Source organism: Eucyclogobius newberryi, unplaced genomic scaffold, assembly GCF_026437365.1.
Source record: "Eucyclogobius newberryi isolate DKJ021-1_F unplaced genomic scaffold, fEucNew1.0.hap1 SCAF_6, whole genome shotgun sequence".
NCBI lineage: Eukaryota > Metazoa > Chordata > Actinopteri > Gobiiformes > Gobiidae > Eucyclogobius > Eucyclogobius newberryi.
In genome coordinates this window covers 29,426,535-29,454,215 of record NW_027316278.1, presented here as the reverse complement: position 1 = coordinate 29,454,215, position 27,681 = coordinate 29,426,535, and the positions used below count along the sequence as shown (strand labels likewise).

General features: G+C 37.9%; 2 protein-coding genes across 2 annotated transcripts; both read left to right on the top strand.

Moving 5' to 3' along the window:
• The first annotated feature begins 825 nt into the window (after positions 1–825).
• On the top strand, positions 826–8,236 carry LOC140346830 (adenine nucleotide translocase lysine N-methyltransferase). Its single transcript, XM_072433044.1, has 6 exons — positions 826–915; positions 2,511–2,682; positions 4,868–4,972; positions 5,496–5,636; positions 5,867–5,917; positions 7,422–8,236. Exons 2-6 carry the CDS (start codon positions 2,521–2,523, stop codon positions 7,602–7,604), a joined length of 642 nt encoding a protein of 213 aa, XP_072289145.1. The 5' UTR covers positions 826–915; positions 2,511–2,520; the 3' UTR covers positions 7,605–8,236.
• A 5,055-nt stretch (positions 8,237–13,291) lies between these two features.
• On the top strand, positions 13,292–26,865 carry plk2b (polo-like kinase 2b (Drosophila)). The gene is made up of 14 exons (XM_072432619.1): positions 13,292–13,488; positions 13,569–13,676; positions 13,797–13,913; positions 13,998–14,127; positions 15,515–15,698; positions 16,380–16,578; positions 17,718–17,865; positions 18,647–18,741; positions 19,417–19,549; positions 20,803–20,883; positions 21,006–21,165; positions 23,002–23,131; positions 23,219–23,329; positions 25,556–26,865. The coding sequence occupies exons 1-14, from the start codon at positions 13,312–13,314 to the stop codon at positions 25,745–25,747; spliced, it is 1,965 nt and encodes a 654-aa protein (XP_072288720.1). The 5' UTR covers positions 13,292–13,311; the 3' UTR covers positions 25,748–26,865.
• Positions 26,866–27,681: the final 816 nt, after the last annotated feature.

The following is a 27,681-nucleotide window of genomic DNA, read 5'->3' as shown; positions in this document are numbered from 1 at the left end:
TTTGTGTTCGTTTGGCAGGGACAGCGCAGTCGGACATAGTTACAAAGCAAAGATGCAGCTGAAGCGATGCTAAACTCTCATCCCTGGTTGGACTTTTCTACACCAACAACTTCTGAAAACATAAAGATAACAGTTTTGTACAGAGCAATATCCATTTGGAACCTGTTGATGTGTCACAATATGCAATCATTTAAAACCAATCTGTCATGTATGAACTGGCTTTTAAAATACATGGCCTGTAAATGTGCACTGGAAGTCAACTTTGCAGTATTTTATTTTGTAATGAAATATCAATGTAATGGTGATTGAATACAATTGTATGATTGTATTTGCATGGTTGAAACATATTATTACCTTGTTTTTCTTTTCTTGAACGGGACCCATGAACACTAGCTGATTGCTAATGGATTTTGGATATTGCATCTTAATGAACAAATAAACATCGAACCAGACCACTTGGATAATGATTTTGCTACACTTGCTACTATGATACCACTATGACTTTTAATATAATACTATTTATTCACTAGACCTATAATTTAGATCAACGCTTATCCCATGATTCCCACATTCATTTCGGCTCCTTTGCCTCTTGATCCATAATAGATCCATGGTTGATCCTCCCTAAGAGCAAACGTCCTTTAATGATTGGCCTTCTATTAAAAGATAAGAGGCTGCTATAGTGACGTCATTACGTAAGAGCACGTTGTTTCCGTTTTGACGCGTAAAACGGCTCGCTTTGAATGACAGGCGCTTTTCCCAATAGAATCCGAGCTCTATCCTCTGATATAACGTCACAGGGCGGGATGTGCGTGCCAGATACGCGTGCAGTACGTGCCTTTACGTGACTTTACGTGTCTTTACGTGACTTTACGTGTCTTTACGTGCCTCCACCAGTTACAGGGAGCGCGTCAGGTAATCTCCACAAGCTAAACACATTTCTGCAAACGCTTGTGCACGTTGCGTTAAAATAAATACTTTACATAATTATCAGAGTGCATGGTTGTTACAGTTATAATTCTGGACGGTTTGTTAGTCAGTTAGGTTTGATTTTCATGCGTTAAGAGAAGTGGAAGTGTTTTGTTTCCTGCAGGAGAAACGCAGTCAATGAGGAGAATGTGCAGGAGTGAATTATTAAAGATAAATTGTCACGCCTTTACAATGATCTAATGCTAGTACCAGATTGTGTTAAACATACTTTTCTAGAAGAGTACTGCGTGCCAGAGGTCACTGGGGCGCCATCTGCTGTTCGGGAAAATCCACTCCACTGCACACATGACCAGCTGGAGCTCAGACACTTTTGGAATGAGTTTGTCTGTTGGAAATGATTCAAGAATGGTGGTTTCTGGTTTAAAAAGGCGTTCACAATAATCCATACTAACATAAACCAATCTGGCATACCTTCACTTCAACCTTCACCGTGTAACTTTTCTTGATCATTATTTAGTTTGAATTGGCTCCACAAACTCTCGTGGCCTTTTCACATACAATAATCACGTCATTGGAGTTGAATAGTGGCTCCACATATTGCTTATTGTGAACATGTGTTGACAGAGACGGTGTTTAACTTGATGAATTCTGGAATGACGGAGATATGAACCATAAACCAGGATGACTGACAGTTAAACAGCAAATTCCACCATAGAATTGTGTTCAAATTCAAGAACGTTGTGATGTCACGAGAACACAATCTATGGGTTTTAGGCAAATGATTCCTTCCTGATCTGAAGGTTTTGATAAGGCCTATGTCTTCTATTGATAATTTTTATGGCTAAATACATCGCCGTCTTGTCTCCATGGATAAGATAAATATAATGCCATATGGTGGAACATTCCAGGTAAAACCATTAGATCTTCCATGGAGAAAACTGAATTTCAGAATCTTACACAGTGCACCTTTTTTCTTTTTTTTATATTTTCTTTTTTGATTGAAAGAATAAACACAGACCAATCAATACTTGTGTGTAAATAAAGATACAGTCCAGTAACATTGTCAAAAATGAAGAAAAAAAAGAGAAAGAAGGAGAAAAAATAAAGAAAAAGAAAAAGAGAGAGAACAAAAATAAAATTAAAAAAAATAAAGAAAAGAAAGTGCGGAGTGGGCCTAACCAGAGATAATACAAAGTGTTTATTGTTTGAGATTACCGTTTTTAGAATAATGCATCCAAATGAATCTAAAATACAAGGTTAGAGCACCTGATCCATAATGTGAGTCCCATTTCGTCCAGTTTATGTCGAATTTGTACACAGAGCACCTTTTTAATTGTATTAATATCACATTTTCTTACTGTAAAAGAGAAAGCGCTTTGTTACTGAATGTAAATACATCTCATTTTTACAGATTTTACATATTGCTAATAACACTTTCATATTGCTTTCCTTTGCCTTAATTATTTGTCAAACAATCTCATAAATAACTCAAAAATCCACTGTATTGTCCCTTTTAATGTGTTCTGTTTCTTCACAAAGACTCAGAAGTAACAGTGTCTCGTCTCACTCTCCCTCATCAGCCGGGTTGTGATGGAGGACAGCATCGAGGTGATTCTCCAGGATGCTTCCGTCTCACTGGGGAAGGAGCACCCGGTGGTGACGGCCTGCACCGGGGCCCTGTTGACCGGCGTGTACGGCCTCTGGAGCCTGTTCGCTCTGCCCGGCCTGCGCAGGGTGCCGTGGAAACTCAAGGTCAGAGAGATGCTTTGATTACCGTCTGAAAACTCGTAAGATATAAGCAAGTGACATTCTAAGAAAGGCAGGGTCCATATTCAGCTAATGGTGGTGACGTGCACTATTAAAGGACAAACATGATGCGTTATCTGTGTTGTTTTTGGTGTTTAAACTTGCTCTTGAGCGTCTTTACTTTGGCATATCATGTTTTAGAACAAAAGCAAATAATAAAAAAAGACAAACGACGTCATGTCACTCTGGCTTTTCTCATGCTTGGAACTGACGTTTGGCTCCATCTACTGGCTGCAGAGGGAATTACAGGAGAGAAACAGATGCTAGCTTACCTGTGACGTGCTAATGCAGCCAGGCAGTTGTAATGATCGTGATTTGAGGCAGAATTGCTCAGAATAAGTCTGGAGATGATTTATTAAATTAAAAACAGAGGATCTCATCACAGATCAGGGTCATCCAGTGTTTTCGACGCTCCGAGGGACAGAACTTACTAAACAGATTACATCAAGCTAGCGTAAATGAAGCTAATTATAACTCCTGGAGTGTTTTGGATGAGGGAACAATGTTAAAACACGGTTAAAAACTCAAAAAAGCAATTTTTGCATAATTTTGGTTCCTCAAAAACAAAACAGGAAATACATAAGTGTTGAACATAGTTGAACTTTTTGTTCTGCATTGAAAGATAATCTTGTGTTTAAGGTCCTGACTATCTTTGTGTGATTATATAATGAGTAATGGTAATGAGTATTACAGTTATAATGATGACAATTTGTTCAATTTTTAGATCCTGTAATTGTTCCACCAAATGCCTCTGTCTCCATTGTAACTTGTGTGATCTCTGTCAAGTTATGAATGTGATCTGTATTTCCTCCCAAACGTACCTTGTGCATGTGTGGTGTGTCTAACCAGAACAACATCATAACTTGCACTGTAACAATGATTTGCTTATTTTGAGCGTAGTTCTTTGACCTAGTAACAAATGTGGAAAAGGAGCGTTGCGGTAAGTCTACATTTGATCATGATTAAGTATTACCTTAATGTCTTGTAAAATGTTTTTTTATAGAATAGCATTTTCCCAATCAGCCTGAATAAACTTAACTTTAAAACTCTGAATTAATGTTGAATAAAATTAACTTTCATGAGTCACAGAAATTACTTGAATTATCTAGAGTTAAAATACTACTACAAATCAAAAGGTGAAGAAAGAATTCATACATAGAACTCTCCTCATGTTACTGCAATATTAGAAACATTAGATAAATATGTTACAGGTATCATAAATACACTTTTATATCAGCGCTGTAGTTGATAAGTTGTGTGTTAGGGTCAGTGTTTTGTCATGTTATGTAGCAATCATGTTTTATTCCTTATTAATTTAGACTTTTTGATGTAAGAATCTTTTTTTTGCTGTGATGAACTTGCTTAAAAATGTTCACACACATTGCTTGCAAATTATTCAAAAATATTTATTTAAAGTCATGTCTTCCTCAAATGTATACGTAAAAAAAAAAACATAGAACATTTATTTATTTGTTTGTAATCAGTGTGGCAATGCCAAAGTACAAGAACAGCAGTGGAAATGAAAAATATTAAATAAATAACAATGCAAAATCAGACCTTCAGTTCAACCATTTAAAAAAACAAAACATACAACACTTTTCTGGTCTTGTTTCCTGGAGCTGTTGTGTTGCCTGAAATGTTCCTTATTAAAGGCATTAAACGAATATATACAACTTTTATTCAATAACAGATGTTTAAGCAATATCTTGAAAAACAATCTTACTGTGTTGCCTCTGCACAGAGTCTCATTTATATTTTAAACTATGCGAACACACAAAAATACTGTGTACGTGACTTTCCACGTTAACTTTGTGATCTATAAATATAAAAATGGTTCAAATTATGCACTTTGAGGGTTTCCTAAATGAGGCAGGAAGTGATCTGAGGTAAGAGAGATGAGACTTCAGCAAGTTTGAAAGAGTTTGTGGACATATTTTTAGTACGATTTACACGTATAATTGTACAAATGAGCGCCCTGGCCTAATGCTGTCAGCTGCTCGTTTAATGCCATACTATGGAACATTTCATCCACACCTCCATGGAAACAAGCCGGCGTCGTTCCCTCAACCAGAAAAGTTACTTCTTAAAAATACTAAATAAGAGCAGAATTATAATAAAATGGACTTTGCAGGTTCCGTATTTGCCCTCCAGTAAAGAGCAGACTGTGAACGTGATGAGGCTCCTCCAGGGGCGCTCGGGACGCCTCGCTGACCTGGGGTCAGGGGACGGCCGGCTGGTGAGTGGGCAGAGCACTGGTCACGTCATACATCCATAACTAAGGCTAATATCATGTCATTCACAGCAGCTCAACTGAACTGTAACTGCCACAGTAACACCACGTCTTTGTCCTGAAGGAATGAATGGATCTTTGTTCAGACACTATCATACATAACACATTCTTTTGTGTTATGTGTTATACATAATACATAACATATTATGTGTTATATGTATTATACATATTATAATACATTATAATACAGTAAGCAATCTCTTCTTGTTTTATTATTGTTAATACCAATTTACTCACGTCACTGTCTAAATGCCCTTGGCCGTGCTCTGTACCAGATATAGTGACGAGCTCATTTACATGTGGGAAAAGTCTCTTTCTCAACAGTGACCTAATGAAACTGTATCACCTGCTTACATCTGATATTATAGAAGTGTGATGTCACAATATTGTCACAAATGTATCATAAAAGTAACACCATGTTCCTAAAGCCTGATTGTTTCTTTACACGGTTTGGTCTCGTGTGTGGCAGGTTTTTGCCGCCGCTTCCTCCGGGTTCCGGAGCACAGGCTTTGAGATAAACTCCATCCTCGTGGCCTACGCTCGAGCCAGGGCCCGGTGGACAGGCCTGCCCTCCAGCCACGCTAACTTTGTTAAAGCAGACTTCTGGAAGGTTGGTCCCAATAAAAGCGTTATTATTAAATCCTGTGAGGCCTGCTCTGCACCACGCGGTTGTTCATCCTCTATATCGTTATAGCTATATCAAACACAAGTTTATATTCCTACATAAGATTTAAAAACATGCTGTTCCGTTGTGTTTAAATGCACTTTGTCTTCACTTAATGCTGCATTGAGAGTTTCTCCTCTTTAAACTAAATATAAAGTCGTGTTTTATGTTTCCAGGCTGATTTGTCCTCGTACAACAACGTGACGGCCTTTCTCGCACCAGGAGCGGTGAGAACATGTTTCATTAAAGTTTGGAGTGAGAACAAGAAAGAACCAAAAAAAAACAAGAATAGAACTTTTAAACTGTAAAATGTATCTATGTAGGGTTTTTTATAATAGAGAATTGTGCTCACCAGGAGGCCAGGATTTCTGTGAAGATGCAAACAAAAGAACCACTCAATCCATGCAGAAAGTACTTTTAAAAAGTCCAGTTAAAAAGTATCCTCTGTAAAAAGTAAATGTTACTTAATTACAGTACTTTTACTTTTGTACCACATAAAATAGGATAAAAGGTTTAACTTTGAATTGGGGTAAAGACTAAAAGGATTTGGGCTGAAGTGAAACTTGTTATGCCGATATTCAAACAATAAAATAAAGAATAAACGTGCTTAGACTAACTCAATTGAACATATTTATTTTAGATAATATGAAATGTCTGCTGAATAGAGTTACTAGAGTTAATAGAATCTTCCAACAACAGCAAACAACAACAGAAGCGAAGCACAAAAAACACAGCAATAGAATTAAAATAAATAAAGTATAAATCAACAAGAAATATCTATATTTCACTGGGCCGTAATTTGCCTCCAGAGGTTATAGAAGAATGAATACAGTCCAATTTGATGTGGTTATTCTTTTTCCCTCTCATGTAAACAGCGCCGTTACCACTCATGTCTTAAAGCTCAGTGCTGGCACCTCCACCTCCCGTGTTTGACCCCTGTTACTGCGCAGCCTGGACTAAACTGGACTGTACAGACTTTCATGTGCTCAGCTCAGAGAGGAACGTCTATTTGTGAAACACATTCACTCAAAATCCTTGTCTCAGTCTGCATAAAACGAGTCTTCTTGTTCTTCTTCTAATTGGTCAGATAAACCAGCTCACACACACAGTAGTGGAGAGAGGACTTTGTAGATCTGTCCTGTCATTTTTAAGCTTCAAAATGCTTCACGTTTTAGTGCAAATCAGTCACATATTCACAGAGAAAAGATCGACTGAATCACGGACGTGCGAGACAAATGTGAGAACAAACTGACACATCAGGACGTCATTTAGTTCTTCCTGCCGAGGTGCAGCAGTCTGAGGGTGTTTGCTTCAGGACGAGTTCATGAGCAGAGATGTGTGCGTTTAGTCCAACCCGTGATGAAGGCGAGCGCTCCATGTTACGCAAAAACAAATAAAGGTGAATTATATAAAGAAACAACGCTCCGAGGCTGCATTTCAATATTATATTGGATTCATTTGAAAGATTTGGGGATTTTTGCTCACGGGATTGGATCGAACACCATATATGGTCTGGCCCCATCCCACTCCAGCCTCCAGCGGCATAGTCCCGCCTCTTTACGCCACTGTCAAGGTCCGCAGCAAAAGAGCACCCTGGCCCCGCCCCCTGCAAAAAGGCCCCCGTCAACGCTACCTCCGGGGTCAAAATATGGCCCACTAAATCTTGGACTAAAACTAGTTTAAAAGTAATTCCGATATGCTCACTCGTCAACAATGCTGTTTGATTGACAGATAGAGGCGCTTGGGGACAAACTGCTGAGGGAACTCCCCGATGGTGCGTTTGTGGTCTCGTGCCGGTTCCCGCTCTCTCACTGGACCCCTCAGTCGTCCATCGGCTCCGGGCTGGACCAGACGTCGGCCTACGACATCAGCGCCGTGCGAGCCGGTCTGACGAAGGCGACAGCTACAAAGTAAAGCAGCCACCGGGGATCGACTCGTACACGTTCAGTAGAAAGTCTATATATGATGGGGATTGGCTCCACAAAGTTCTTTCTCCAACAGTTTGGCCTGTGTTTGAATAACTACATCCTTTGTTCCATCCTATTTAGAAAAGTGTATATAATTGACAGAAGTTCATAAATACAGCAATTGTGCTCATTTATTATATGCTATTAACTTAAGTGTGTGTTTAAATGCTAGCTTTAGCGAATTAGTTAGTGTTTGATTATTTATTCAAATCAAAGGTTTGGTTGGAGAACAGTGTCTCGTACAGATCTCATAATGATCAAGATGATTTAAACTGCGCTTCATTTAAAATATGAATTGTAATTTGTGTATGTGACTTATTTCCGACTGGTTTCAACCCACTGTTTGGTCAAATCTACTCAAATCAAGGGAAATGTTCTGAATTCAAGTCATTTTGTCTCGATATATCACAAAAGTGTCACAAACGTCTCACAAACGTCTCACAAACGTCTCACAAACGTCTCACAAACGTCTCACAAACGTCTCACAAAAGTCTCACAAACGAATTGAGTGATCCATATTTATCTGTGTTACGTCATTTGATTGCCGTGTTTATATTTTGTTCTCATTAAATAAATCATCTAAAGAAAGGGCCCGATTGAATTATTGAAATGATTATTATGTGTTTAAAAGTTCATTGTGTAACTTCTCTGGGTCTCCACTTACTTGTCTTTTATTGCTTTACCGGAAATGTTCTTCACTGTGTCATTAGGTCTATTTTTATCGCTCAAAATCCATTATAAAACCTTTAGTCTTTCCATGGAGGAGTTTAATGCCACACTGTGAAACATTCCAGGCAAAGCAATAAGATTATCAGATGGTATAAGCGGGTGGTGAAAGGTTACATAGTCCACCTTTAATTATGTATTTATTCAATCAGCAAAAAGCATGCATTGTTAAACTAATTCTGAGATATTGGATGATCTTGAGGCAATATTGTCATCACTGATTCCTAATATATGCACATAAATATACCACAATAATTGTAAGTAATCAAGGCAAAAGTGGAAACAAACCACGAGGGCCGGGATATTAAATATGTTTTCAATAACTGTATTTAAAATGGGCAGTGATCAGCTTCTTTTGACAGGTCTGTTAGAAGAAAAGCCTGATTTTGGAGCCGAGTTCAGACTTTGGAGGAATAAATTGGGCTATTTTTGTGTTTAATGGCACCGTTTGGTCTGTTTTTATCCATGACATTTCTATTGAAAGACATATTTATTTGCTCTTCACAGCAAAATCGATCAATTTGAGAAACTAAATTGTCCCACATGCTTTTCTGGCTGCGCTGGTGCCGTTATGATTCTTATCACATTCACACAATTACAGATTACAAAAACTCCATTTGTTCTGTTATCAAGATCCTGCTTTTAATTCAAGCCTTTATCTCACCACAAAGAAATTTGGGTGAAATTGCTTTTAAACCGGCGTCGTTCTAAGAGTCGAGCGCAACGTCACATCAGAAGAAGCAATAACAGACATTTGATCACAGAGATTTCCCTTTGTGCTTCTTATGTACAATGTTACAAAATTAGAAAATCGTGCTCATTCACATTTATTATTTCATTTCGAGTGTTTTCCCACCAACCCGAAGCTCAGAGGTTTGATTTCAGCTGACACTAGTGCTCGTTGTGTCCTTGGGCAAGACACTTCCCCCGCCTTTCCTATGTAAGAACGAGGTTTGTGCAAAGGTGAATGGCAGATACAACAAAAAACACATTTTTGATGCGTTGTCGACCCAAACACATAAGATATTGACTTACAAGGGGAAATGTGATACTTTTAAATATGTTATAGAGCAGTAATGATAATAAAAAGGGCTTTATAGACGCGGTGAACGTGCCACTCCTCGCACTATCTTGTTTGTATCTGTTTTCCATTAACTCCTGAGAATGTTTAGGACCCAAATGTGTGTTCGGGCCCAGGTTGGGAATGGCTCTTGTACAGATTTAAATTGGTGGAGGAGATTTGCCATTCAAAACAGCCTTCCTTTCCTTTTGGGACATGTTCTGGTTCTACTACAGTGTTGTTATTAGTGTGGCAGAGGCATAAAGGAGGTATTTACAAGGTCAGTAAAGATCAGATGACTAGAATAATCAGATAATAGTGTTGTGTGTTTATATGATCAAAAGAAAAGGTCAGTTATTAATGGATTTTTAGAGTAACAGTTGATTTTGGAAGACGAAGTACGATGAGTTTTGGAAATAATAATAATAAATCTTTCACGTTTTCTCTTTCATTAGTTTAGCACTGTTTTCTAATCCTTTCTCCATTGTTGGTGTTGATGATTAAACCTGCCACAGTCCAATAAAAAAAACATGTTTTTTGTCATTTTATTCCAAAACACAAAAGTTTAACAATGACGCTTTTAGTCCACAATTGTAATAAAAAGTGTTGTCTGCAACTTAATAAATCATGAACAAAGATTTTATTGGTAATTAATAAATAAATACAAGATTAAGGCTGTGGTTTGGTTCAGTATAGAGTATTAGGGCCTAAATCGTTTTAATAAACTCTTTGTTGATTATGAATGACGTCTTTGTTTGTCCTTCATTGAGGCTAGTACAAGTGTAGCTATAAAGTGTTACCAAAACATCCATTTGTTTTGACTTTTAGCTTGTGGTCTGCAAACCACACTGTGATTTGATAGTTATTGCTCGTGTCTTTTATTTGCCTCAGTAATATGAGACAGAAATGCATTGGTGGATGTGATTTACCATTCAAAACAGGACCTGCTGTTGCCATTGTGTCCATCAGAGGGCGCCAGTGCTCCAGACTGCCCCACACGTGGAGCTATTACCTCGCCTCAGGCCTGATGAATGTGGAGCTCTTTGCAATCCATGATCCTGTTTCCATGCACACCAAAAACACGATCATTATCCGATTTATGGCCCTGTAAGATTGTTTGAATGACGTGCAAACTGCAAAATCTGATGTGGTTAATCAGAGGGCCCATGATCAGAAAATAATCAAATGTTTTTGCTGTTTGTCATTTTAACATGTGTTTAACTCCAGAAATAAAAAATAATCCGATTTTGTGTGACCACAGCCACTTACAACTGATTTATTTGCAATTTATGCAGTATTAGTATTAGTATAGTATATAACACAAAAATGAAATAGAACATGTTCAATATTTAAATTGTCTTTCAAATACAACAGTTATTCTAGAAATCTATACAGTAACACTCATCGGACTTCAGACCAGAAATCAGATCTAATTATCGGGTCTGTCTGATTAATCTAGTATTAGTATATATAGTATATTTACCTCTCCAATCATAACCACAACAAATTCTAGTCCAAAAGCAAAATCGAATGTGTTTTTTTGAACACGAATACCAACAAAAAGTCTTTCAACAAACGTGACGCACATTAATTCCAGAGACACAATTACAGCCAATATATCACATGTAATCTTAGTGTATATCACATGTAATCTCAGTGTATATCACATGTAATCTCAGTGTATATCACATGTAATCTTAGTGTATATCACATGTAATCTCAGTGTATATCACATGTAATCTCAGTGTATATCACATGTAATCTCGGTGTATATCACATGTAATCTCAGTGTATATCACATGTAATCTCAGTGTATATCACATGTAATCTCAGTGTATATCACATGTAATCTTAGTGTATATCACATGTAATTTTTGTGTATATCACATGTAATCTCAGTGTATATCACATGTAATCTCAGTGTATATCACATGTAATCTCGGTGTATATCACATGTAATCTCAGTGTATATCACATGTAATCTTAGTGTATATCACATGTAATTTTTGTGTATATCACATGTAATCTCAGTGTATATCACATGTAATCTCAGTGTATATCACATGTAATCTCGGTGTATATCACATGTAATCTCGGTGTATATCACATGTAATCTCAGGGTATATCACATGTAATCTCAGTGTATATCACATGTAATCTCAGTGTATATCACATGTAATCTCAGGGTATATCACATGTAATCTCGGTGTATATCACATGTAATATCAGGGTATATCACATGTAATCTCAGGGTATATCACATGTAATCTCAGTGTATATCACATGTAATATCAGTGTATATCACATGTAATCTCGGTGTATATCACATGTAATCTCGGTGTATATCACATGTAATCTCGGTGTATATCACATGTAATCTCGGTGTATATCACATGTAATCTCGGTGTATATCACATGTAATCTCAGGGTATATCACATGTAATCTCGGTGTATATCACATGTAATCTCAGGGTATATCACATGTAATCTCGGTGTATATCACATGTAATCTCAGTGTATATCCCATGTAATCTCGGTGTATATCACATGTAATCTCGGTGTATATCACATGTAATCTCAGTGTATATCACATGTAATCTCAGGGTATATCACATGTAATCTCAGTGTACAGCATATCACATGTAATCTCAGTGTATATCACATGTAATCTCAGTGTATATCACATGTAATCTCAGTGTATATCACATGTAATCTCAGTGTATATCACATGTAATCTCAGGGTATATCACATGTAATCTCGGTGTATATCACATGTAATCTCAGGGTATATCACATGTAATCTCAGGGTATATCACATGTAATCTCGGTGTATATCACATGTAATCTCGGTGTATATCACATGTAATCTCAGTGTATATCACATGTAATCTCAGTGTATATCACATGTAATCTTAATGTATATCACATGTAATCTCAGTGTATATCACATGTAATCTCGGTGTATATCACATGTAATCTCAGTGTATATCACATGTAATCTCGGTGTATATCACATGTAATCTCGGTGTATATCACATGTAATCTCAGGGTATATCACATGTAATCTCGGTGTATATCACATGTAATCTCAGTGTATATCACATGTAATCTCAGTGTATATCACATGTAATCTCAGTGTATATCACATGTAATCTCAGGGTATATCACATGTAATCTCAGGGTATATCACATGTAATCTCGGTGTATATCACATGTAATCTCGGTGTATATCACATGTAATCTCAGGGTATATCACATGTAATCTCAGTGTATATCACATGTAATCTCAGGGTATATTACATGTAATCTCAGGGTATATCACATGTAATCTCGGTGTATATCACATGTAATCTCAGGGTATATCACATGTAATCTCAGGGTATATCACATGTAATCTCGGTGTATATCACATGTAATCTCGGTGTATATCACATGTAATCTCAGTGTATATCACATGTAATCTCAGGGTATATCACATGTAATCTCAGGGTATATCACATGTAATCTCAGGGTATATCACATGTAATCTCGGTGTATATCACATGTAATCTCAGGGTATATCACATGTAATCTCGGTGTATATCACATGTAATCTCAGGGTATATCACATGTAATCTCAGGGTATATCACATGTAATCTCGGTGTATATCACATGTAATCTCGGTGTATATCACATGCACCTCTCTCATCTCCACGCTCCAAAGCGGAACGAGCGCGCGGCCCGGTTTGACTCGGTGACGTCAGCGGGGAGGGCAGGACGCGCGCGCGGGGAGGGGCGGGGCCCTTCTGGCGAGCATAAAAGCCGGCGCGCGCGTGCTCTCCGGGCTTCATCCTGACTAACTGCCGGACTTAAAAGCCCCAGAACCCTATGGAAGTACACACCAACACGCAGCACCACAGCCCCGGCATGTGCGAGTCCACGCAGCGGGCCGTCGAGCCGCGGCGCAAACGGACCGACGAGCGCAACGGCCCGTCGGAAATGGCCCGGATTATCACCGACGCGGCCACGGGAAAGTGCTACTGCCGCGGCAAAGTTTTGGGAAAGGTAGCGGCGTCCGTGCAACACTGGATTTACCCGAGAGAGAGAGAGCCGGTGCTAACGCTGTTTGATTTGTGCTTTTGCAGGGAGGCTTTGCGAAGTGTTACGAGCTGACGGACTTGTCCACGAGCAAAGTTTACGCAGCCAAGATCATCCCGCACTCGCGCGTCTCCAAACCGCACCAACGGGAGAAGGTAACGCGCACCGACGCACCGAGCGCACCTGCACGAAACATCACGCTGTTTTGTATTCCAACATGATTTTCTTATGCTTTTTTGTGTGTTTGTTTGTTTGTTTGTTTGTTTGTTTGTTAGATTGACAGAGAAATCGAGCTGCACAAGGCGCTTAACCACAGACACATTGTGCATTTTTACCACTATTTCGAAGACAAGGAAAACATTTATATTCTACTGGAGTATTGCAGTAGAAAAGTGAGTAGTTGAGTTACTGCTTCTTTCACTGTTCGCAAATGCTTAAATGCTCATTACGTGTGTTTTATTGTGTGTGTGTTTTAGTCGCTCGCGCACATCCTAAAGGCGCGCAAAGTCCTCACTGAGCCCGAGGTGCGTTATTATCTCAGGCAAATCGTGTCCGGGCTGAAGTACCTCCACGAGCAGGAGATCCTCCACAGAGACCTCAAGCTCGGTAAGCAGCACAACGCAATGCATTCAAGAAGTGTTCAAGTGTTCATCCAGGCTCTGGATGGATGGACCCTGAGATGTTTGTGGTGCAGAAGGTCACGCTGGTGGTTGTGGACATGTTGGTGCAGTGGCAAAAGGCGTGTGCAATTTAATACATTTATTTTATTTTACATCGTGTGATTCAGGTTGTCATGTAAATGTTCATATAATCGAGAGGTCTGTGGACAGCCAGTGGTTTGGAGCAAAGTTCGGACTATTGTTTGGGTCAGATGTTTCTTTTTTTATGGTCAGGAGATGTTTAAGGAGACGAGGGCTGAGCAGTGTTGGAAATGATTGCAATTTGGCTGTGAAGCACTGCAAGATTTCAATCTGTGCATACTCTTTGACCCGATAGTTGTCGTTGTATTGAAGCAGCTCATTTATTCACGTGTTTGTCAAACTGTGTCAAAATGAAACATTAACAGAGCCAAAACTGAGACTAAATCAAGGCTGATGTCTAAGAACACTGGTGTGATGAACCTTTATGTTATTGCGATGTATGAAGAGTAAATGTGATTGATATATAGTAGGCAAATTATAGTATGTAATTATTGTGATTTGGAGATATGCAGAATTGGGATATCGAGTACATTGTCTGTAATTAAAACGATTAAAGATGAGCTCAAAAAGAGACAGAAACATCCAGTGAAATCTTCCAAACAGTATTTATGTTTCATTCACGTGTTTTTAGCACTTGAACCTCAGGCAAAACATGTACTGGCACATTTTAGCACATTATTGTTGCATTGTTTAAATATTGTCTGAATTATTAAGATAATACAAAAGAAAGTGTCTTATTTTTGTCAATATCGCCCATTCCTAATGCAGAGGACAAATTTAAAACGAATTAAGTTTACCTTAAAGCACGACAAAGAAACTGTAGCATTAGAGCTCCCCCTACAGTTCCCTTGTGAAAATACACTGTCAGAGAACAGACTCAAACATTTTTTTTGTTTGTTCTTTTCCTAAATACTTTTAAAAGGTTTCCAAATGTAAAAGAAAAATGTCAGTTGTTTTTGGGTTGATGTCAGCAATGTTGCAAGGCTGGTTTTCTGCCCATAGACAGCAGGGGGCGACGACAGACACTGCAAACGCCACAAAAACACCCATTTAACCATCACAGGGACCTTATCGAAATACATCTAATCAGGTTCTGCATTAACATCGGGTGAAAGGGAGCTGCAGCTGAATGCCAGGCAGACAGAGGGGAAAAAGAGTGCTTTTATTGTGAAATCCACAGTCGCAGGCTGTGATTGCACTTTTCCACGTTCTATCCTCTGTCTATTTGTTTGTGCGCCTTCATTGATCTTGCATATCAAATGATGCTCATCTTCTCCGTTTCTCGCCTTCAGGTAATTTCTTTGTGAGCGAGTCCATGGAGCTGAAGGTCGGCGACTTTGGTCTCGCTGCCAAGCTGGAGCCGGCGGGGAACAGGAGAAAGACGATCTGTGGAACTCCAAACTACCTGTCGCCTGAAGTGCTCAACAAACAGGGCCATGGCTGTGAATCCGACATATGGGCTCTGGGCTGCGTCATGTGAGTGAGCAAGAGCATTTTATAGACCGAGATCAGAGATATGGACGAATTAATGCTGTGTCATGTTTTCTGGGTGAATCTGCAACTAACAATTGGACTAGACAGCAATTTGTTTGTTGTTTAGTCCGACATTATCAGACAAATTGAGGTTGAAATGTGGCGACCAAAGACTTATAGATCGTAGTAGTTACAAATACAGCATGTTCTTGATGGAAATAAAAGATTGTTGAGTATTTTTTGGGTCATTTTGCTTCAATAATGCCACCGTTGTTGTTATAAAATGTCTTTTCACATGTGTTTTAGAGTCTGTGTTGTAGCTAAGGATTATGAAGATCAAAATGCAGCTACTCTTGTTTTTCATAGTCGACTAGTCACATTTTGTCAATTAATCCGCCTATTTGCTATAGATTATAAACCCTAAAATGTGTCTGTAATGTTTTTAAGCGTCACACTAAAGTGAATAGACAGAAATTTCACCTAAATCCTTTGTTTGCAAGATTACCCTGAACTTTCTTTTCTTTTTATCAATTTAGCAACTATTCTAGGAGTTTTTTTTTTTTTTTTCATTATAAGTGATAAAGTCAATATTCTTCATCCAAATCCTCTAAATGTGTCAATCCAACGTGTGGGGAAACAACACGTTCCTAGTTCTTACATTATTCTCTCCTTCTCGAACGACAGGTACACCATGTTGCTGGGGAGACCGCCCTTTGAAACCACAAACCTTAAAGAGACGTACCGGTGCATCAGAGAAGCCCGGTACTCCCTCCCGTCGTCACTTTCACCGCAGGCCAAGCAGTTGATAAGCAGCCTGCTGGCCAAGATCCCGGACGACAGACCCAACCTGGAGCACATCCTACGGCACGACTTCTTCACACAGGTCAGACATCGCTCTGCTCGTCCTCATTGAAGTGTTCTTTCCCAGCACTGAACGCATAAAAGTTTTAGCTTGTTATTACGTAATAGTGAAGGGGTGTAACTACATCTGAACTTCACGTACTGTATTATCTCATGGTGCATTATTATTATGGTTTTCAGATGGCATCACAGCCTTCTATAGGTCTATGAAGTTGCATTTTTGATTTGTTTATTTCATTCATATACAATATACAATAAATGAATGAAAAAGAGAAGAAAGAAGTGCAATTTATGTCATCCACCCTCTTAAAACTAATACTTTACATTACACTTTAATGGAGATGGGGTGGGCAAATGACCATTGTTAAAGGTGCACTATGTAACTTTTCTGTTGGAGGTCCACCACCCGCTTGTGTTCATGGAGATGTTTCTGCTTTGGAATGGCCTTAAACATCTACAACGTGCATTTAGAATTCAATCACAGATGTTCTTATAGCTCAAAAAAGCCTTGAAGAACATGCATTCTTTGCCTCTCCATAGATCTGACCTGTAACTAGGCTCTGTGATGTCAGCTGCTTGTCTCCGAGTTTAAAGCATGACATCATCACAACAATCCTCTAGTGATGTCATTGTTTTCATATTTCAAAAGATTAAAATCACATGCGAAGGAAAGAAAGAGCAAAGGATTGTGGGCTATGTAGTTTTTTTTTTTTAAATGTCCATGATATTACGATGTAGTAGTGAGTAGATGATCAAAATATGGATAATACTGTGGTTTTGTTTTGAGGATATACAAAATGTGAATGTTTATAATAAAACATGTGACCAAAACAGCTTTTCAAAATAAAAGTAGGCAAAAAATGGGTATAAATTGTAAAATCATTCACAAACGTGCCGAATTATGTTATTTCACAGTTGTTTGACCTTAACTAATACATTTAAAGATATGTTTGAACACATTTCTGTTTGATTGACGTAACATTGAATATTGTTGATGCTCAAAAAGAAAAGAAAAATGTTGAGCTCCATTTTCAGTGTCACAATGCTAAAGTGTTCTTTCATCCATTTCTCCATGAACTCCTCTGACACAGTTAGAGATTTGCTTTGGTGACCATGTTGCCACCGGTTACACACTGACCCACTTCTTGTGTGTCCAAGCAGGGCTTCAGTCCAGAGCGCCTGTCCCCGAGCTGCTGTCACTCTCCTCCAGACTTCCACGTCTCCAGCCCGGCCAAGAGCTTCTTCAAGAAGGCGGCGGCCGCTCTGTTCGGGGGCCGGAGGGACAAGGTCAAATACTACGAGACCCTGAGTGAGTACTTTGGAACGTGCATCTCTCAAGGCATGAGCAGGGATGTCACCATTTCATAACGTCCTGATCAAAACGACATTGAATAAAATCTTACATTTTCTCCATTTCTGCTTCTCATTATGTGACCTACTTTATGAAATCAAATGTTCTGAATGATTCTTTTGATATAAACAGCAATATAAAAAAAGAACTTTTACATTTAGGTTTACTTTTTTGAAGAAAGGCCGGGTGCACAGAAAGGACTTTTGCCTCTTTTTGCCTCTAAAATGGTCAAATTTATTTTAAATGCGCTAAAAAATACCAAATTGAGTTTTAAAAAATTGTCACATTTCTATACATGTCATGATTTTTTGAAACTTTCTTCTAAAAATGTCACAATTATAATTTGTTGGGTCTTTGCGATTAAATTGTGACTTCCCATTATCGATTAACCTAATAATCTTGGCATCCCCGTTTCTTTATTGTATCTATAAGAATCTATCTATTTCTATAATGATATGATTTGGTTTCATTCATTGGTTTTACACTTATGCAGCAATTAATAATAATATTACGTAAATTGTATTGTATAGTGCTTTACAATAAACTCAAATATACTTTAAAATCATGAACTTTGTTGATCTGTGTGGTTTAAAAGAACTCTTATTATTGTGAATGACAATAAATAGAAGATTTGACTAGTTTTTTAATGCTAAACACTCAATAATGAGCATAAATGTTAAATGCAGCGATGTTTTGATTGGCAGAATAACTTTACGACGTGATTGTTTTCCTCCCGTAGACAAACTGACAAAAGAGGAAGAGGAAATCTACAAACTGCAACACAATCTGGAGAGAACCGTTATCAGCCAGCAGCAGAACCGCAGGGTCCCAGAGGTTTGTATTCTCAATTTAATACTTTCAATACGACTAAAAAATCCATTTGAATTGAACATGATGAAAGACACGCAATATCGCACTTGTTCTGGTGACGTTCAGTTTGGAATTAACAAATAATACACGTGTTTTTTTACATTTAAGATTACAATAACTGCTCTAATGGTCTAATCTTAAAAACAATTATGTTTTTTTGATTCTAGTTTAATGTTGATTAATATCAGATTTTTGATACTTTTGACAGCACTACCCTGTATAATTCACAGTGGCTAAATTATATTGTGCCTCTACAGGTGTTTAATGATGTTTTTAATGATTTTTAATGATGTTTAATGATGTTTTTTTTTAATTTATAAACCAAATTATCATGATTTAGCATTATGTGTAATTGGATATTTCTAACTGAATCAGAGCTAGGCTAAGAAAGGGCCAAATAGTAAATAGAATCGACACAATGGACATACAAATAGCTGGTGCGCTCGCTAATGCCACATTTGCAGGCTTTTTGGTCAGAACAATAGTGATTCACCTTGATACAAAACGTCCGCGTCGCGCACAGTTCGAGAGCCGAGCCAAAAGTGCCGTTCGTCTGTGGGAGTGCGCTGAGTCACGAGGCAGAGAAATGAGCTAAAGCGCTTGATTCTCAGACCCTTTCGTCACCGCTTCTCTCCTCAGAATGGAGCTCCGCTTCCGCCGTCTGCCGAGAGCCCCGTCGCCGTGGCAACAGAGAGCCAGTCCCCCACGTCGCAGGACACAATCCGCCTGATAGTGAGAGGCAGTCTGGGGAGCTGCAGCAGCAGTAGTGAATGTGAGTCTAACGATACGCCTGCAAAATAAATAACATTCATGGCACGTCGCCAAATGCACAATAACTGCTTTTGTCTTCTCAGCGTGTACGTCTTCTCATTTAGACACATTTGTTGTTAGATTTCAGGTGGAGGGCAATCACGGTCAAAACTAGATTGCTTTTTGAGCGCTCGAAATAACAAAAGCTGCAATTATTTCCTCACGTAGAGTCTGTCAACTGCTTATCTGTAATGAAATACACTCAAGAAAAATATGTTTGATGTCATACTCTAGAACCAGCTCCGCCAGAAAGGTTACACAGTACTTCTTTTATAACATAGTAAAGTATAGCATGTCCTTTGACTGTATACACCTTATACAATATAATATTCCTCTATAATTATTAGGCCTGCCATTATAACATTTTCTGAAATACAATAAATTGCAACTGAAAATATCACACTAAATTATATTATATTATATATTCAATTTACCTTATGCAACTGAAACAATACATTTAAAGCAGTATAATCCACCAAAACCCTTTATAATAGCACAATATTGTTAAAAACATGAACTGCAATACATAAATAAAGAGCATGATACCAAATTTTATAGTTATTAGTCCTTCCATAATGAGACAACTCAGAAATAACAAAGATTTCCCCAATATTGTATACAAAAGGTACACACGATAAGTACTGAGCCTCAAAAAGTATTGTCTTATCTGTCATTTATTGAAGTCGATATAGTAAATATCATGCCAATCATAATAATTACAGTCGATTTTTGCATATTTCCATACACTTTTGCTTTGCAGTACTTTGTGGCATTTACTAGTTGGAGTAGTTTTACCACACCATACTTTTTCTTATGTTTGAGTAATATTTCGTTTGCAGTAACAGTACTCTTACTCGAGCAAACATTTTGGTTACTCCTCCCAAAGTGTGCAAGTCTACAAAGCCCTTTTCTTGTTTTTTAAATATACAAATCTGTGCATCTACTGCATGTTTCCAATTACGTGAACTAAAAAGTTAGATTTTAAACACATTTTACACAAGTAGTACAAGTACCGTAGCAGTTCCTCCGGATCCTTTTGAATACTTATTTTAGTCACTACGTTTGCCTTCTACAGTATCTCTTCTTACGTTACTTTAGACGACACTGTAAACATAAATAATGCAAAGTTACCCGCACACGGTATTTGCATTGCTATTGCTATTACTCATGAACGTATACTGAACATAATTAAATTCGTTTCTTGTGTCTCTTAAGGTTTGGAGGACAACACGACTTGCAGCGTGGCAGAAACCGTCGCCAGTGTATTGCGAGGTTGTCTGGAGAACATGCCCAAAGGTGAGTCCCTGCGCGATATATAATTATGACTAATATATCATTATGTATCTTTAGAAGCATGCGGACATTGTTGTGTTGGTAAACTGTCACCCATCTAACCCGTTGTCCTTTTGGCCCCACAGCGGACACCGTACCCCAGGGCTCCAGCACTTGTAACCTGCAGTGGGTGACTAAATGGGTGGACTACTCCAACAAGTACGGCTTTGGCTACCAACTGTCGGATTACGCCGTGGGAGTGCTCTTCAACAACGGGACGCACATGAGCCTGCTGCCAGACAGGAAGTACGCACCTTTTAACTATAGACACAATAAAAGCCTTGAATCATCAGGTATTATTATTGTTAGCTTAGCGACTGTTTTGTCATTGTTAAACTAGTGCGTGTTCTGGTGCAGAATCTGTGTGTGAATAGATGTGACAATTCAAACAAAAAAAATATTGGTAGACGTGGAAGTTACGTACTTTTATTTATTTTTTAAAGTAGGCAAAAGCTAAAAAAGAAAGAAAAGAATACTGTATTTTCCAGATTATAAAAAGCCAAAAAATGCATAACAGAGAAGAAAAAATCACATATAAGTCGCTCTGGAGTATAAGTTGCAGTATAATAATATCACATATAAGTCGCTCTGGAGTATAAGTCGCAGTATAATAATATCACATATAAGTCGCTCTGGAGTATAAGTCGCAGTATAATAATATCACATAAGTCGCTCTGGAGTATAAGTCGCAGTACAATAATATCACATATAAGTCGCTCTGGAGTATAAGTCGCAGTATAATAATATCACATAAGTCGCTCTGGAGTATAAGTCGCAGTATAATAATATCACATATAAGTCGCTCTGGAGTATAAGTCGCACTATAGTAATATCACATATAAGTCGCTCTGGAGTATAAGTTGCAGTATAATAATATCACATATAAGTCGCTCTGGAGTATAAGTCGCAGTATAATAATATCACATATAAGTCGCTCTGGAGTATAAGTCGCAGTATAATAATATCACATAAGTCGCTCTGGAGTATAAGTCGCAGTATAATAATATCACATATAAGTCGCTCTGGAGTATAAGTCGCACTATAGTAATATCACATATAAGTCGCTCTGGAGTATAAGTCGCAGTATAATAATATCACATATAAGTCGCTCTGGAGTATAAGTCGCAGTATAGTAATATCACATATAAGTCGCTCTGGAGTATAAGTCGCAGTATAGTAATATCACATATAAGTCGCTCTGGAGTATAAGTCGCAGTATAATAATATCACATATAAGTCGCTCTGGAGTATAAGTCGCAGTATAATAATATCACATAAGTCGCTCTGGAGTATAAGTCGCAGTATAATAATATCACATAAGTCGCTCTGGAGTATAAGTCGCAGTATAATAATATCACATATAAGTCGCTCTGGAGTATAAGTCGCAGTATAATAATATCACATAAGTCGCTCTGGAGTATAAGTCGCAGTATAATAATATCACATAAGTCGCTCTGGAGTATAAGTCGCAGTATAATAATATCACATATAAGTCGCTCTGGAGTATAAGTCGCAGTATAATTATATCACATATAAGTCGCAGTATAATAATATCACATATAAGTAGCTCTGGAGTATAAGTCGCAGTATAATAATATCACATATAAGTCGCTCTGGAGTATAAGTCGCAGTATAACAATATCACATATAAGTTGCTCCGGAGTATAAGTCGCAGTATAATAATATCACATATAAGTCGCTCTGGAGTATAAGTCGCAGTATAACAATATCACATATAAGTTGCTCCGGAGTATAAGTCGCACCCTGGCCAAAACTATGTACAAATTTGCGACTTATAATCCGGAAAATTGTCAATATTAAAAATGATACGAAACAGCAAAAAAAAGTGCAAAAATAAATTCATAAACTTGACTATAATCTTTAAATATTTGCACTTTTGTGGTTAATTTAATTTTCCGTTTTCAAGTCATTTACCGACATTTTGAAATACGTTTCCACATTGTTTCCTGCTTGATTGAGTTGTGCCTCGACTTCATCACGAAATCATCTCGTTCACACAATGTTTCTCATCGACGTGGAGTTTGAACACATATTTACGATTTCCAACTCTTTTTTTTCCAGAACCATCCACTACTACGCGGAGCTGGGCCAGCGCTCCGTCTTTCCGACTTGTGAGGTCCCAGAGCACTTTGTGGGCCAGGTCACCGTCTTGAAGTATTTCTCTCACTACATGGAGGAGAATCTCATGGATGTAAGCGTTGTTTGTTTTGGATTTTCTCTTGTGCGTCGGCGTGTCCCAGCCTGCCGGATATTAACGTTGCTGTTTGCTTTTTTCTAGGGCGGGGATCTCGGCACCATGACAGACGCACACATGCCCCGGCTCTACCTGCTGCAGTGGCTCAAGTCGGACCGCGCCCTCATGATGCTGTTCAACGACGGCACTTTCCAGGTGAATACTGAGCAGCGGTGACAGGCCGGGCAGAGAGAGCGAGCAGGAACGAGTGCTCGGGTCGTTGTGCTTGTGCCCGATTTGATTTGTGGGAGAAAAGAACAGTTTAAGTGTAATTCACGTGATCATTGTGGTGATTTCAATATCCATATGTATCCCTTTTAGGCAACAGCAGAGTCAGAAACTTTACTGGGCACTTGCTTTGGCAGGAAGGTGTGAAATAAAACAGTGAATAATAATAATAAGATAATACTAATAATAATAAATGGATAGACTTTGCTGAAATAAAAACATAAATATATATATAGCCAGATCAGAACAACGCATTGTAATTAGTAGAAATCACAAATAGTTCAAAAATAACTTTTATTTCAGCGCATGTTCGCACTCGCGTTGGTTTTATATATACAAAAAAGGTGGTATTTATCTGCAAAATTATAGTAACTAAAAGTTTGCGCTTTTCAAATAGTTAATTATTCAGCTTTTTTAATGTTTTTTTTTTATTTAAACATACAAAACACAGAATGAAGAACACCAGAGAGCAAAAAAATTAAGAAAAAACAAATATTAAGCGGTCCCCAGATGAATCGTGGAAAAATGTAGATTCCTATTCCTTTTCACATCAAATACATTTATCCAAACCTACAGTAAGTCCTAAAAATAAAAATAAGTATTTAAAAAAAAAAAAGCTACTTTACCGTTTTGTGCGTAGGCTATTTTTAGTTTGGTTTTTAGTGTGGCAAATGCCAAAGGTGGTAATTAAAAAAAGATCTGGGCCTCCATTACTACTTCTGCATATTGTAATATATGGCCCCAGGTGCTGCATGAAGTGACTCTTTTGGGGTTTTCTGTGTAACAAACAAAACAGTATTTCACAGTGTTACACAGGTTTTCTGTGTAACAAACAAAACAGTATTGTGCCAATCCAGCCTCACATTTTGATTTAAGTTAAGTTTATTCAGGTCATAATATAATCCAACTTAAATGTATAGTTCTCTTTATGGCTGTTTGTATTGCAATCCTTTTAGAAGCTCGTCACATACCAGCTTAAATATTTAGTTTTTATGTGTCAATAATCGTTATAACGTGATTCTTCTTCCACCTTTTGCTATAATTGTAGACTTTTAAGTTACATATAGTCATTACACCTTAACAGTCTTGAAGAAAGGAGTCTAAAGTTTGTTTTGTGGGAACATTTCGACACTTTGAACGGCCGGCGTGGCGTTAGTCTGGCACATTTTAACAGTGCAAAGTCTTTTCCTCTCTTTTCTTTTTTCTTTTACCCGAGCTGTTCATTACATAACTCCACTTGCACCGTGATAACAAGACAACTGAACACCAGCTGCTAACCATTCAGTCCAAAACTACAAACGGCCTCTTGTAACGTCAGCGTGCACATTGTGGGATCTCACTGAGCGTTACCAATCCGCAGTTTTCATTTCAATTTCGTCATAGTTTTTACCACTCTCATGTTTTTGCAGACTAAAACTAAATTGAAAGCATTACAAATGACTAAAACTATGACTTAGTAGATTATTTCAGTTACTAAAAGTGCTAATAGTCAGATTTTGGTTGAATAATAAAAACTAAACATAAATTAATGAAAGGAATGAGTGGAAACTAAAGCCGACTAAAACCAACTTAACATTTCTTGTCAAAATAAACACTGATTTGCTGTAATAAAACTAAAATACTAAAATACAATTAATTCAAGAAATACATTGTGATTTAAGCTGTTCCATTCAAGCCAACATAACCTGACTGTTTGTAGGTTGCTTTTCTTACCCCACAACACAAGACATTTATAGGTCTAATCAGTTAATATCACCAAATTAAACTCTTCTGTGAATATTCAAGGTATGTTATCCATTAGAATGATTATTAGGCTTTTGCTGCGATGCACGCTGTGGCTGTAGTCGACAAAATGATAAAAAAAAAAAAAAAAACGGGAAAAAGCTGTCAAAATGTTAAAATTTGTCCCATCTGCAAAAACTTCATTCAAAAACAGTAGTCGTAAAATGTGTATTCAAAAAGGCTGATTAAACTCATAATTTGCCTCTAAATCTTTCTGTTTAAAGAAATTATTCGACTAAGACACCGTTCATTGACTAAACGGCTCCTACGTACACAACCTAACCACAAACTATCGATGTATTGTAGTGTAAGCGTGGTTATTGACTCGTGACAACATTTAACAGCATTTTCCCTCCTTTTCTCCACCTCCAGGTCAACTTCTACCACGACCACACCAAGCTCATCCTGTGCTGCCAGCAGGACGAGTACACGCTGACGTACATCAACGAGGACCGCGTCTCCAAGAACTTCAAACTCAGCTCGCTGCTCTCGTCCGGATGCCCCGCCGACCTGCGCGAGCGGATGGTCTACTCGCTCAACATGCTCCTGCAGCGGTGCAGCTGAGCGAGCCCAGCGGGAACAAACGAGTCCGTCAGTCGAAAACCCACGCCAGCTCGGGCCGCGGACAGATGAGGACAATGAAATGTAGCAAAAACACGGAGGCGGATGCAAACGAGGCTGTTTTGTATGTGGAGGAGAGGAGGAGTGCTGGAATGTCGCCGTGAATGGAAATACTAAGTAAACGCTGGGCTGGAACTAGCGTACGTGTGTTTGGAATAGGTTGCGTTCACGAAAAAGCCAATCCCAGGGTGTTTGAAACTGAGCTGGAGACAGAATTTGGTGGTAGAATGTATCGTTTGGAGGTCAGATTGAGCTGGTTTATGTCACAAAAACTGACACAAAGTTCAATGTCGTCTCTATCATAAGAAAAATCTTCAGAAACTGGTGCCATTGGAGCCAAAAGGATTTCAAGCCATACTGTTAAAAATTAAGTTTTTTTCATTCATTTCATACATTTTTGCAATATATTTTTTTTTTCAATATATGATTTACTCATGGAACAAGCATAACATGGGTCACTGCGGTCAAAATAAGCAAAAAATAAATAAAGCTTATACAAATCTGCTCCATTGGCCTAAAAAATTGCTTAAATTACTATAAATATTTCTTTATTCAAGCACTTATTTGCAGAGTCCATAGATTAATACATAGATTAATTTGTGGAGCCACAAGCAATGATACATTTCAGCAGTTGTGGATTTTATACATTCATATATTTCTTTCAAAACCAGTAAATTTCACCAAAGTTAAATAGACCCTGAAATCAGAGAATGGAGAAAGTGAACGCAGCCTATTTAGCGCCAATTCCAATGCAATGGAGACGAGTTCAAAGTGGATTTAGTACATATGTAATTTCTGTACAGTGTACGTATGTAAATGACTGCCAGTGCAATTGAAAACTGATTTGTTCTTTTTTCATAACGGACACAATGGGACAATGTTAGAGCTCGTGGAGAGGGAGAGAAATATAAAGGGGGATAAATAAAAAGATCAGAACCTGTTAAGATCCTGGTCTGGAGCCATTAATAAAAAAAAACACACACACTGTCCAAAGTAATTTATTGTGTTCAAAGTGCCGTATTTATTTATTTAATAATAAAAAGCTTTTTGTAAAGAAAAAATCTACTCTGGAGTGTTGGTCCTTCTGTAAAGAGTGTTTTTGCCAATTCAGTTTTTTCAAGTTCAGATAAGGACATCTACTATTGCCAAAATGAATCTCTCTGTTTGCGAGTATCCTGATAATAACAATACTCATACAACATACATGTTATTAAATATCTTAGTTAACTGAGGTTTTTAAGAATCAGACCAATTAGTCCAGAAATATCACAGGAAGTTAACAAGTTTTCATTTTTGATCCGTTCGTTTGGCAGTATTGTTGCGACTAACAATACACACAATATTCCAATTTGTCTTATATTCAAAGTACTCACAATAATGCAATAACCTGCCCACCTCTATCGACTTTACGCTGTGTATTCAAATGTATGGAGACAAAAGCGGGTCGTATTTGAGCAAAACCACATTAAAAGCAAACGTATTTGACCCTAAATTGAACCTGTTTTAGTCCTCATGGAAGATTGTGAACTTTAAATAGTAGCCTTACTCTGGATGATCTTTCAAAATGTGCTCAAAAATGTGTTTTTCTCAAATTCCAAAATTTCAAAATGACAATCGCTCCTTCTAAATTTTAAATCCAAGCGCTCAAATCCAAAAATCTGTAGTGAAATATCATAGCAAAGATACAAGATGCTGAAATTCACTGCGTTTAATGGTTCAAAGTCATATTTTTCATTTTGAGTTTTAAAACCGTCACAAAGTCTACACTGCAAAATTAAGCGATTGAATAAAAACTGTAAATCTGATGAAACAAATTGTCTTCCATAAGTCCTGATGTTGGACTTGGTCAGGACTTGTTCTAGTCCTTGTTTGGTCCT